At 36.5% G+C, this 12,571-nt stretch overlaps 1 protein-coding gene across 30 annotated transcripts in view; it reads right to left on the bottom strand.

Annotated features, from left to right (window-relative positions):
- The window catches only part of RBFOX1 (RNA binding fox-1 homolog 1), a 1,131,477-nt gene that overhangs the window by 5,693 nt on the left and 1,113,213 nt on the right, over nucleotides 1-12,571 (bottom strand). For 5 of the 30 annotated variants that reach the window (XM_033073813.1, XM_033073810.1, XM_033073816.1 and 2 more), the window contains one exon: nucleotides 9,801-9,853. The exons of the other annotated variants lie outside the window; for them this stretch is intronic. In XM_033073813.1, the coding sequence (XP_032929704.1) occupies nucleotides 9,801-9,853 (53 nt within the window). The remainder of the gene's footprint in view (nucleotides 1-9,800; nucleotides 9,854-12,571) is intronic. 30 annotated transcript variants of the gene reach the window in all.

The following is a 12,571-nucleotide window of genomic DNA, read 5'->3' as shown; positions in this document are numbered from 1 at the left end:
CAGAAGTGCTCGCTCTAGATTTGGATAGAGAAGTCTTCATTGCTATCACAGGGATGCATGAAATTCCAGGGGTAGCAGTGTGTTAGGCAACTGCTTTCCTTAAGGCCTGGTCTGAAACTCAGGAAAGTATGTGTAAAAGGCTTGTATAAAATACATTAGTTCCTCTTTTGCATCCGAAGCACTGATGAGTAAGGGATTAAACTTGCATATCAATTGTACCTAAATACTTGGTATCCAAGAACACCTATGTTTAGAAATTAGCCAACAAAGGAAATGGGCAATTTCCACTGGAAAAGCACGGGAAGGAAAGCAGATCACATCAGTCTGTGCTGGGTAAAGGACTTGGTGATTCTCTGAGCTGGAAAGGGACTTTGAGAGCTCTCTGAGCAGGTCTGACACTGATCCCACACTCTTCTCTGGTAGGAAGAACTTCCATAAACCTCAGCCTTGGCAAGCCTCCACATCAGGATTTAAACATGACTTGGGGATTTGAAATAATCAGCTTTGATAGAACCATGACAGAATCCCTTGTGTCTTGTTCACCTGCACTGAAGGGAACAAGATATTACTGCCCTGTGCCAATTTTTAAAGTCTGAGAATTTTGAATATCATTACAATCTTAATTCTTTCCAGCCAAATTTCATTCCAACAGCAAGAAAACATCTAGGAAGGGAAAATGATTAATTTAAAGGTAGACATGTTTCCCTCATGTCCTTAGTAACATGCAAGAGGAATACTTTTAAAGCAGGGGAAATTGTATAATTCCTTTGGTTTTCTTTTTTCCTGGTTATCTGGTATCACTGAAATGCTGAGCAAGGGCTGGAAATCTATATCTGTAAAAAATACATTAATTTTGGTCCAGTGGTCGGGCTGAATTTTGCCTCCATCCTACACATCCCATTCCTGGAGGATCCTTGGCTGTGTCCCACTGCCTCACAAAACAAAGTCCAGCAGGTCACCTAGGATGGCATCAAGTGCCCAAATGCAAGGGCCTCTTCTAAGGGAGGACCAAGCCTGAATACCCTGAGCTCAGGCTGTATTAAATTACTATTATATTTTAGCCAGCTACTGAAGTAACTGGCAAGTTGACAACACTGGTATAATACACCATGTTGCTAATAATATTATTATATCAATATTCAACAGAAATCTTGACAACTGATGGGAAAATATGGACAAATACACACATTAAGCAATTTTAAAAGATGAAAATATGACTATTTCAACCCAGTATTGACTTCTGAGTACATTTTTATTACTCTTTTTCCAAAGCAGTAATCACTTATTGTCAGAGTTTTACACTGCTTTTTTTTTTTCATCCTTCCATGTAAACCATGTTTTTTTCTTAAAACAAGAGTTGTGAGGACATCCTAACTTGAGAACTGTGACCAAAGTTAAAATCCTTGCTCCTTAAAAAGAATGGTTTATATTTATATTATTGTAATGCTAAAGCTTTTACTGTGATACTAACATAGGAATGTTATTGCAGAATTAGTGATGCTTGTACTCTTGTTAAAATAGCAAACACTTGTTTTTCTTTTACAGGATATTGAAATTCCACTTAAACAAATGTGTGCAATGTAAACACAAAATAAAATGTAAAATGAATTCTTCCAAATCTTCTGTAAAAGAAAATATATAAAATTAAACTGCACAATTTTCATTTTTGCACACTCTTGAATACACTTGACATATGTAAGCACAAACATGGATGAAAATATTTCCAAAGGGGAAAGAACACATGCTCAGATATTATCTGGGAAAAAATGCATTGAAATTCCTCTGTGATGAATAGACTTCTTTTTTTTCTCTCCTCAGGGTGACCTCTACCTTCAGAATATGATGGTTTTATTATGATTAATAAATTTCATTTCCACAGAGGAAAGGAACAGTGTCAGCTTAAACTTAAAGCAAGTGGGTTTCTTTTTAAATGCTAATTTTTAAACACGCCCTTGCATGACACCAAATTTAGAAGCTCAGAAGGTTAGCAGAATAGATTCTGATTTCAGGGCTGAAAATAGGAAGAAGGATTTAAACTATATTGTCACACTGCAAATCAGTAAGCTGCTCCAGTGCCACACACACTGCTTCATTTACTCACTGTTATGCCAGCGTGCTTACTTCTCATTACAATTAGTGGCATTTAAATGCTTTGTGATAATTTACACTGCAAATTATCATTCTAGGTAAACAACTTACTAAAATTTGGGACGTGCCAATGGTAAGGTTGTGAATAAATTAATAGTCGATGCAATTCTCTGTGTATTTTACAGGATAATAAAACAACGTATCCAAAGCAATACACACAAATTCTCGTCTCAGATCACAGCTGATGAACAATTATAATGCATCACTAACTAGAACAAGGTATGCTCCTCTGTTTTCCACTATATCTGGGACAAGCATTCAGGACATCATGGGAAAAAATGTGTTTGCCACATTTTGTTATCATACTGACACTGGTTCTTAAGTAGCTGGACTAAAAACTTCCTGGGAAATAACTGAGAAAAAACCCCAGTGTAGCCATGCTAACTTCTGTAAATACAGCCATAAACTATCCACCAGTGCATGTTCTTGTGCTATGCCTCAACCTCTTCAGTAATTTTCAGTAGAGGGTTTAAAAATGCTAAAATACTACATAAAAGGACAATTTGTTGTTCATTGATCAAATATTTTTTAAAAGTAATTTAAAAAAGGAAATTGTGGGATTTATTTCATCAGGGCCTTTGAAAGGGAGTATCTCTCTGAGTTACCAGTAGTAGGTGTTGAAGTCTATAAAAACTGGGGAATTCTGTGCCTCTCTAAATGTAATTACCATTTCAGGATTTTAAATTCTTTAGTAGTATGGCTGTATTTCTGTACACATCTGGGACAGACAGTGGAGCTCCAATACTGGAGACAATTAGAAGCTCCTAACTAACATACACACTATAGGACTTAACACAGTTAATAAGGAAAAATTCACCACATAAAATATCAACCAAGTTAACACATTTTCCTCAAGTGATTTGAGAAGTATAGAAGGAGAGTTTTAAAGAATTTGATACACCTATTTTACTTATCATTATTAACTGCCCCCCATTTTTTTAAGTTTACATCTTGCTGGAGGAACTACAGAAAATTATGAACCTGCTTAAGTATAAAGAGCAAAGTTAAGACTTGGTCACTACTTCAGATCAATCTAACACTGACCTCTGCCATATTACAAGCAAAGCCTATGTACCACTGGAAAGCTCATCTTTCTAACTTTTCCCAAATATTATCCACTTTGATTGCAATTGAACAACCAAGCCATAAAATTTCTTCTGGAAGGAACACGAGGAAAGCTAGAGTTACCTGGCCTTAACACCACACAAATACATAAATTATTCCAATAACTAACTTGGTGCTCTTCCTCTTGCTCACAGAACTGTGACGATCCCAAGAGGAGCAGCACAGCTCCTCTCTAAGCACACCAGTCACACACCACACTGCTGAGCTGTATTTTAGGCTCAGTGGGTCAAATCTGACAGCAGGGGTAGCTCTTCAGTCTAAAATTCACCCCACTGTGGTAGGATGGTGTCTGCTTGTGGTGTTCAAAGGACACGCAAACAACTAATTAACTTCATTTTAGATATTAACACAATCAGTTTGGGCATTTCAGTCACATGAATCACCAACAGGTCTCTCTCTACCTCAGAAGGCAGTGGACAAAGATGTGTCTGAAGTTTTTACTTAAGATCAAAGAAATTGGAATCTGCTGATAAAAACAGTTTCCAGGCATTTTCCTTGATTGGAAAGGTTAAGAATGCTAAAATTCTCCTTGCCAAGTTTTGAATGCATGCTATCAAACACAGGTCACTGTACAAGGGAGGACCATCACATACTTTATTCATAGCATCTTCTTCTTCCATGACCTATAATGTGCTACACATTTGTGATGTGGAGCAGAGAAAGAATTGGGAAGTGACAGGTAGCACAATAAAGAGTGAAACTTCAAGGTGCACTGCAGGGCTGAACTCCTGTGTGCCTGCAGAGCCGTAAGGGATTTCCTATCATACAGTACTAACACATTCTGAGACCCTTGACCACGGTCTACCATGGGTAGAGGGCTATAATGAAAAGATGCTGTGAAAGTATCTTCATAAATATGTAATTGATTAAATATTAAAAGTACTGTTTACTTTTTCCTGCAGGTTGGAGAAAGGAGAAAGTAGAAAAGCCTATGCAGACTTTTCTGTAGAGATGACTTTCCAATTCTTGGCTGTTTACTTATGTATGTCACATCTCAGTTTGGCCAGTTAATTTCCTTGCTAATTGACAGGCATGCTTTGCAGAAGTTTCACTGATGCTCAGATGTGGTTTTAATTTTGCTTCTGTTTGCTAGCATGTATCTTCTTTTAAATTTTGTGAGATGTTTGCAACCAGTCAAAGCGGAGCTGACACCTTCTAAAACATTAAAATAAACATGATTGATACTGGTTAAATTGCAGAAACATGGAAGGGTAGCAAACAGCAGCACAGGTGACTTTCCCCTGAGCTGCTGCTGGGTAACTGCAAACTGGAACAATCCTAGGCACAGATCTCAGCTTAAAAGCTCTCATTCAGTTTCAGTCTTGCTGTCTGGATTCACACCAGGGCGGGAATTGAAGCTGATGCCTAGTCAAAAGTCTAACAGAATTCTATGCATCACCACCTTTCTGTGTAGCTTCCATCCAAGAAACTTAGATTTTATATAAACTTCCTTACAAAAAAGCCACTGGGGAATCTGAGGCTTGCCATCAGGTGACGCCTAAACCCAGCTCTATTCCAATGAACAGAAAGCATTTCTTAGGTCTGTGAAGCATTTTCTTATTGCTATTGCTGTTATATTTAGGGATAATAAAGCTTGAAGAAATTCTTACCTAGTTCAATAATAAATATGCAGGGTACATTATTTATTAAATTTTAAAATGGTCTTTTATGATCATGTATAAAGTTGTGCAAGCATAGCATTGTTTTATGTTCATTTGCAGTATGATAATCCCAAGATATTAAAACTGTATCCTTGCTCATTTAATGGACTTGTATATAGGCATCCATACATGCACACACAAACCATCTTTCATGTGCTCTATTTTTAGCCTACCAGAGAAAAACCAATCTAATTGCTTCATTAAAAAAACAGCGCAGGAGATGCACACGTGCCTATAGGCACTTGTTGAGGACAAACACAGATTATTCACTATTTCTGTTATCAAAGGAGCTTCACATTGCAAATCCTCCATTTACAAATCACAGGACCTCAGCCTTCCTTAATCTTGTCATGTTGTCACATTTGAGCAGCCATGCGAACTGACCTAGAACCGCGAGCACCGGGCAGGCAAGCTGTCACACAGATAATGACAGCCACGCCAGCCAGGGCTGCCAGAGCCTCCACTGCCTGACAAAAAGGAATTAATCAAACCTCAGCAAAGGAGAACAGAGCATAATCAAAGTGTTTGCTGATTTTTATCAACTGGTCCGATAGCTGAACATCTTCAGCACGCAACTACCCAGAGCAGTAAAAACTACAACAAATGGAATTCCATATAAGCAACTATTTATAGCAGCAGTAAATGCAAGTTTAAACTGCCAACATAAAGGACACTTGAATTTATAGAAGAAGTTTAATTTTGTGCATTAGTGCAATATTTCCTAGCCTTTCCAGAGCAAAAATTTCAGTGTCTGCTATTTTTCACAGGGAACAGCAGTACAGCCTTAAATAAATACCAGCACAAAGACCATACAGATGCTCCTTCATCTTCATTTTTTATTTGATTAGCAGAAGAGCATAGCATAATAATAAAAGCATCTCATAGAAAATGGTTATTTTCCCAAACTGCTTCATGAAATGAACCTCTCTCAACTGAGCATATATCTTCACACAGTAATTCTAATGCTAAAGGAAATACCCCTGAAGCTGCTTTCTCCCAAAGAGCTTGGATGGGACTCTCAAATTCCTTTGTAAGAGTAGGATCTGATCAGTATCTCCTACCAGATACATGAACAGGTCAATGAGATGTATGCAAGCTCATGGAAAAATTTTGACCAGCTGCAATTATTTATGTACCTAGCTAGGTTTGCCACAACAGGCACTGCAGCCATTCTAAGCACTTCATCAAATATTAATTTATTTTAAATAAGTGTCTCCATATTTGTTATTGTTCAGTGAATTAAATTTGTGGCAGTGTTGGTGCTGACAGGTTAATGATAGTATACAGGAAAATTGCAATGACTGGAGCAATTGCATTTGTTAAAAATGGCCAATATTCTCTTCAAATATTTCAATAGCACAAACCCCACGGTTTGCTTATTGAAGCTGTTTGCTTTTATTCAACATCTTTCCTGGAGTTATGAAGTTAAACCTTTCAAAATGTTTAATCTATTTTGGAGACTGTATCTTTCTCCAAATGGAGGTCAATAACTTAATTTAAGACTGTCAACTTCTAAAGCTTTATAAAGCATTTCTTTTCCTTGCATGCAGACACACACACATACACACACAGAATCCTTCCTCCTGGGACTGATTCTGCTCAAAAATGTAAATAAATACAGTCACAATTGGACAGATGTTATATCTACTTCCACCATACTTCATTCCAAATTCAGCTTTATATATACCCTTGCCTTTCTCCCTATTTGAAAATCATAAACTGCAAATACACTTGGGAGAAAAATAATACCAAGCATGCATCAACACTGGATTTTTTTTTGCTTCTACATAAAGGCCGGATAACAGTTAAAAACTGGAAGGAGAGAGATAATATAAATATAAAATAATAACCCTGTCCCATTTTTACACAAAAAATATAAAATGTCATTTGCAGGTACATCTGAGAATGCACTTGCAAAAGACACTAAAAATGCTTTTCTTTTACAAACTATGAATTTTTATGTTACAAAACCTAAAAGAGAAAAAATAGATTGAGCACTGATTTGAAAAAAATCACTAAGAATGCTAAAGCTGCAAAATGAACAATGTTCTGCAACCAACACGTAAATAAACCATAGGTTTTTTCTGGGTCTCATTCTGATTTATCCAGAGACTGACAGGATAGATGCCCATTGCCCCCATCAGACAAGAACCTCAGGATTAATTCTCCCCTAGTGCAACTACACTCAGGAATTTTCTAGAGGAAGGTCCTCAGAGATCCTTGTTAAAATTCCATCATCAAACCAACAGGAGATTTCCGATAGTTTCCCTGTCTCTGCTCTAGTTCAGATCTGTTTGCAAACCCTTTAATCATGTCTGCCAGAGAAGATCTATCCCAGAAGCGCAGAACTTCTCTTCTGAACTGTAATTATTTTAGCCTCAGAATGCACTGGATGCAATCAAGAATGAAATGTTTTTAAATTTCCCATGGAAGGATCCCTCTGTCAGATGTCTGAGGAGGTTTCCCTTCTGTAATGTGCATTCAAGAACAGACAGAGATACACAAATAGAAATGTGTTTATGGACACAAATTGCTCATTTAACACATTTATCTACTCAAGATTACTTTCTTCCCAAATAAGAAAGATACCATGTGTCTGAGGGCTAAGTATCCTCTGGCAGGAATGATGAAGGATTGAGAAGAAAAGAGTGAATATTACCAGCAGAACCTCCCAAGACCTCCCATTTCCAATTGATGATCAAGTTCCAACCAAAGCTTTACTTGTTATATACTACTATTTGTAGCCCACAAATGCACATATCCTTTACAGGGAGGCAATACAAGCATATATATACTCACATTTCAAACATTGAGCATGTTTATAAGTATCTTCACTTGATATCAACTTTACAAACACAGTAGAATTACTGTCATTGAGCTTAGGAGCACTAAAAAAGCACTATAAAATCATACTGCAGGTGTTTTGCATGCATCTGAAAAACCACAGGAAGGTTAGTTTTGGTTCTCAAAGTATCTCTATGTTTGCTCCACGCATTAAAACATAGAACATCAGATAATAAAATACTTGGAAGTCAACTTACAAATCCAAAAGACCAAATTCAACTTTAGCAATTTGACTCACAGGAATACGGGCCAGAGAATTACTTTTTTATGAAGCCAAAAGTCATTTAAATTCTATTACTGAAACTTAGGTATATAAGAAACAGCAGGGACAGGTTTTCATCAGTTTTTTCCTTCATATTTAGTGAAAAAAAGGCACCTACAGTAACCTGTGATGGATGTGTTTATCATATGCTCAAAACCATGCCTAGCAAAAATACCTTAATGTTGAATCAATTCAACATAGGTAATCAACTGGTAAACTGAAAAGTTTTAATAAATACACAGAGATCCATTTCCTTTTGCGTAAAGTTCACTGAATGCATTGATAAATGAAATTTATATTTTATACAAATAATATATTTTTGATTGGAATTCTAAAGAAGTGATATATGGAATATCTGTAATAAGGTCTTGGGCACTTAAATTGTGCCTGAATTGAGAGAGAATTTCTTTTTAATAGGGCAAGAATTATTGCTTAGAAGGGTTCACTTTGCAAAACTGGACCCACAGACCCCATATCTAACTCAAGAATTCCAAGTTTAAAAATTGCTAAAATAAATGTATTTATTCTTACTTAGCAAAGCTTAGATTGACAAATTAGTAGCCTCCCTACTACAGCTCACTTCAATGAAGAGCTGAGCAGGAAGCTCAAATGAAATACCAAAGCCAAAATCCAAGTAGAGTGATATGAAGAATGTGACAAATGTTGGCTTCTTAAAAGTATTTACTTCATAATTTATAGGACTTGGAAAAATCTATGTTAAATCAGGTTTTACTACAGAAGAACTTTTCAGATTACCACCAGAAATGCTACAGCTAGCATAGAAATTACAACAATTTTACCATATTTTGGGTTTATCTATGAACATCTTTTCCATAAATAAGTGTTCTCTATCTGTTTCTATGTAGATCATCACAGCATAAACAAATCTCGTCACCTTTAATTTATTTCTGCTAATATAAAACTCTATCAGCAAACACTTCTTAATACCAATATTTTATTTCACACTATATACCCTTTCATCCTTCAATATGAGAAGTTTGTATGAACTTGATTTTTTGCACAACATTATTGGCAGAATAAGTCCCAGCACCGTTACTATTTATTTTTGCCTTTTGATTTCTTATGTAGTAACATAACACCATCCTTACCTGAATTAAGACTAAGCTTGTTCAAACTCTATTGCTTAAAAAAGAGAGAACCTCTTGACACATTCAATATATTTATAAAATATAATAAACCTTTTAAAAACATTGCTCATTCTTCTGTACCCATGCCTTACAACATGATAGTATATGGATACTTTTTACTTACTAGAGAGTGATCCTCTGTTGGCACAGACCCTCTCTCCCACTATCTCATCCATAGGATAGACTTTGTGAGTGCTTTAGGGTCTGCAGTACCCTCGTGGGCATCATTTGCCCCCAATGAGTTGAAAAGAAAATTGTTACATCTAGAGCACTTACAATGTCCTACTCACATCTAAGCCTTGGCTCTTCCCATCAGTTCTGTTTGCTTTGACTTTTGAAAGTCACAGTCCTGCAGCTGGTATCAGAAGGTTTAACATATCCTTACACACTAGGCCATACCATACTTAAACTGGAAATAAAACACCAAAGTCAGCAAAATAACCTAATGGCTTTTATATGGCAGAACCTAGAGCTGAAGCTGTAAATTCATTAAACTATCCCAAAGATTTATACTACGGACTTTCCTGTGCTTTGTCTTACGATTAAATGCAGCATGTGAAAAAGGATATTGAGACCTGGATGGATGCATCAAGAAGTATCAATGATTGTTACCTGCAGAGGTGTTACAAGAAATTTCATCTGCTGCAACGAAGACGAATTGATTTCTGCAAGAGAAGATAAAATTCACAATACTGCTTGCTGACTGGGAAATGTGCTAGCTGCCAATTGACTTGATGTTTACAGATGGGGTAGGGGAAGGGTGCTTAATTTTAATGAATGTGGCAAGAAAAAGTGTTGAGTACTATAGAGTTTATAAGGATCATGAGGTAGACATGCTGGGATCTTTTAAATGAAATAATGGTGACATTTGGATATGGACTATGTACAAACTCTTGCATTGGAAGCTTCATGTTTAGTGTTACAGATATGTCAATATATTTATGAAGTCTAATAAAAATAAAACAATATATTGATATAGCTATTAAAGGGCACTACTGCAAAATATGTAAAAAGCGCTTTTGAAAAAAAAATTAAATTGCAATTTACTTTGTGCATCTGAAAGGAGGATATTGAAATGAAAATATTTTGCTTTTTCTATGTCTAATATGACTGCAATCAGAAAATTAATTTTCTGCTATTTATTTAAAAAATGGCATAGTATTCTCATATACTGTCATCCAAATACATAGAAAAGTCTTTTGCAGAATCTTAGGAGAATAAGCTATAGATATGAGTAATTTAATATAAACCTTCTCTTGCAAAATTCTTTTTTAAACCAGGTAACATAAAGAGTAACGCTAAATGCACTGGTATTTCAAAATGAAGAAAACTTCATTATGGCACAAATCCTGATTTGTCCTTTCTGAAATCTAGGCAACCAGGATTTGGGTTAGTGGAAACCATGTTTAAGGATGAACATCCAATGATCCCTTTATATGCAAATGCACAGCTTCTTGGGGACGTTTTTGTGTTGTGCAGGGTTAATTAACCTGGGCGCAGGGTTGGGTGTGGTTTCCTCCCAGCTGCACACAGCCCCTGCACTGCCAGGCACAGCAAAAACCAACACTGAGCTTTGCACAGCCTTAATGCAAGTCTAACAACCAGGAGCCAAGGATGCAGGCTAAGGACTGCCTGTAAAAACAGCTCTGCAAGCATTAAATACTGAGCATCCTACTGAAAACCATGCAAGAGCAAACGTCCCTTAGGGGCAACAAAACCTCCAGGAGTTAAGCCCTAAGGGAACAAAATCTATTTCTGTTGCTTCATCTCCAGCGTATCAAGAGATTTGAAATTCTCATTTAGAAATCTGTGAACCTTGTTACTTAGAGGTTCACATTCTGGGGGGGAGGGGGAAATAAAAAACATAAATCCAAAACAAAACAAGGAGTCTGCAGTCTGTACTGTAAGGACAGGATTGCCTAAGTCCAAAAGCAGATCATTGCCCCTGCCCTAGCAGAAACACTGACACTGTTAGTGTGAACTTAGTGATCAAATTGTACATTCCTGCATTTGCAACTGTTCATTAAGTTAAATTGATTGTTTTACTCTTTATTTTGTCATCTGCAACAGTTTCAGGAGCTAATGAGATTTACCTAAGAAGTAATGCTAAACATATAAATTTAAAAAACTAAATGGGGATAAATTTCACATTATAAATACAGAGCTACTCTGTGTTTCATAGGTAGCATAATTTATCACTGTATTTACTACTGCCACCTCCGTGAAAATTATAGACAGGAAAAGTTAGATGCTTGCCTAAAAGTGATTCAGCCAGCAGCAATGCAGACTTACCAGCTACTGTTTTACAGATAATCCTTCTGACTCACTACTGTGAAGTTGCTAAACTGCCCTCTCATCTAAATAAAAAGATCACTTTTCCTTAAAAACTGCCTCCAAAGTGGTTACTGAGCACATCCTTTTTCTCATCTCTGCTCAGAACAGTGGAGCCTTTAGCCACAGGGCTCTATCTTCAGTTGTTAAAATACAGAATTATTTGCAAGGGCAATATGCTGGATTAGTACCTCCAGAAAGACCCCAGAACACTAACTGCAATTTGATTTTTGGAATCACAAATATTGCTGAAACTGTTCTGAAATCTTACTCTTTTTTTAAACAGAGTCTTTACTAATTACTGAGAAAAAAACAATTTAAAAAACGCCAAAACCCCAAAGTGATACCTATTAAAAAACAAAAAAACCAAAAAAACAAAACAAAATACTGTAAACATCTATTGTTATACTGCTTTATAGGAAGATACTATTTTGCTTTTGTAAAATTAATTTCACAATTCCATACATAACTTTTAAAGTAGTAATTTGCATATTGCTCAGCATAGCAACTGTGAGAATGAAAGGACTAGAGGATGGCGTCCAATACGCCAGTTCAATTTTTTATAACTAATTAGGTGTTATTTGTAGTAATTACAGTAATTTCACGCATATAAGCTGCACCCTTTTGACTAAAATTTTGTCCCAACCCGGAAGTGCGGTTTATACACTGGAGCGGCCAATATATGAACAAAGTTCAGAAATTTGCCAACCCGGAAGTGCGAGCCGTGGGTGGAGCTGAGCTCGCGAATTGAGCACCTGCCAGTAAACCTCATGATCGTGTGATTGTTACAAATTGCTTACTTTGTTGTGCGAGCATCCGCACTGTGAACGAAAGTGTGACTTATAATCCAGTGCGGCTTATATATGGACAAAGAACAAAAAGTTGCCGACACCCGGAAGTGCGGTTATACTCCAGTGTGCCTTATACTCGTGAAATTACTGTACTAGAAATTCTTAAGCACTTTGCTTTATTCAGCTAAATTCCATACTGTTGTTTACATAGATGTAGAAGGGAAACTGCTCATCAGAAGCATCACAGATATCACTGCTGGC

This window comes from Catharus ustulatus, chromosome 16 (assembly GCF_009819885.2).
Source record: "Catharus ustulatus isolate bCatUst1 chromosome 16, bCatUst1.pri.v2, whole genome shotgun sequence".
Taxonomy (NCBI): domain Eukaryota; kingdom Metazoa; phylum Chordata; class Aves; order Passeriformes; family Turdidae; genus Catharus; species Catharus ustulatus.
This window is presented reverse-complemented; position numbering and strand designations above follow the sequence as displayed.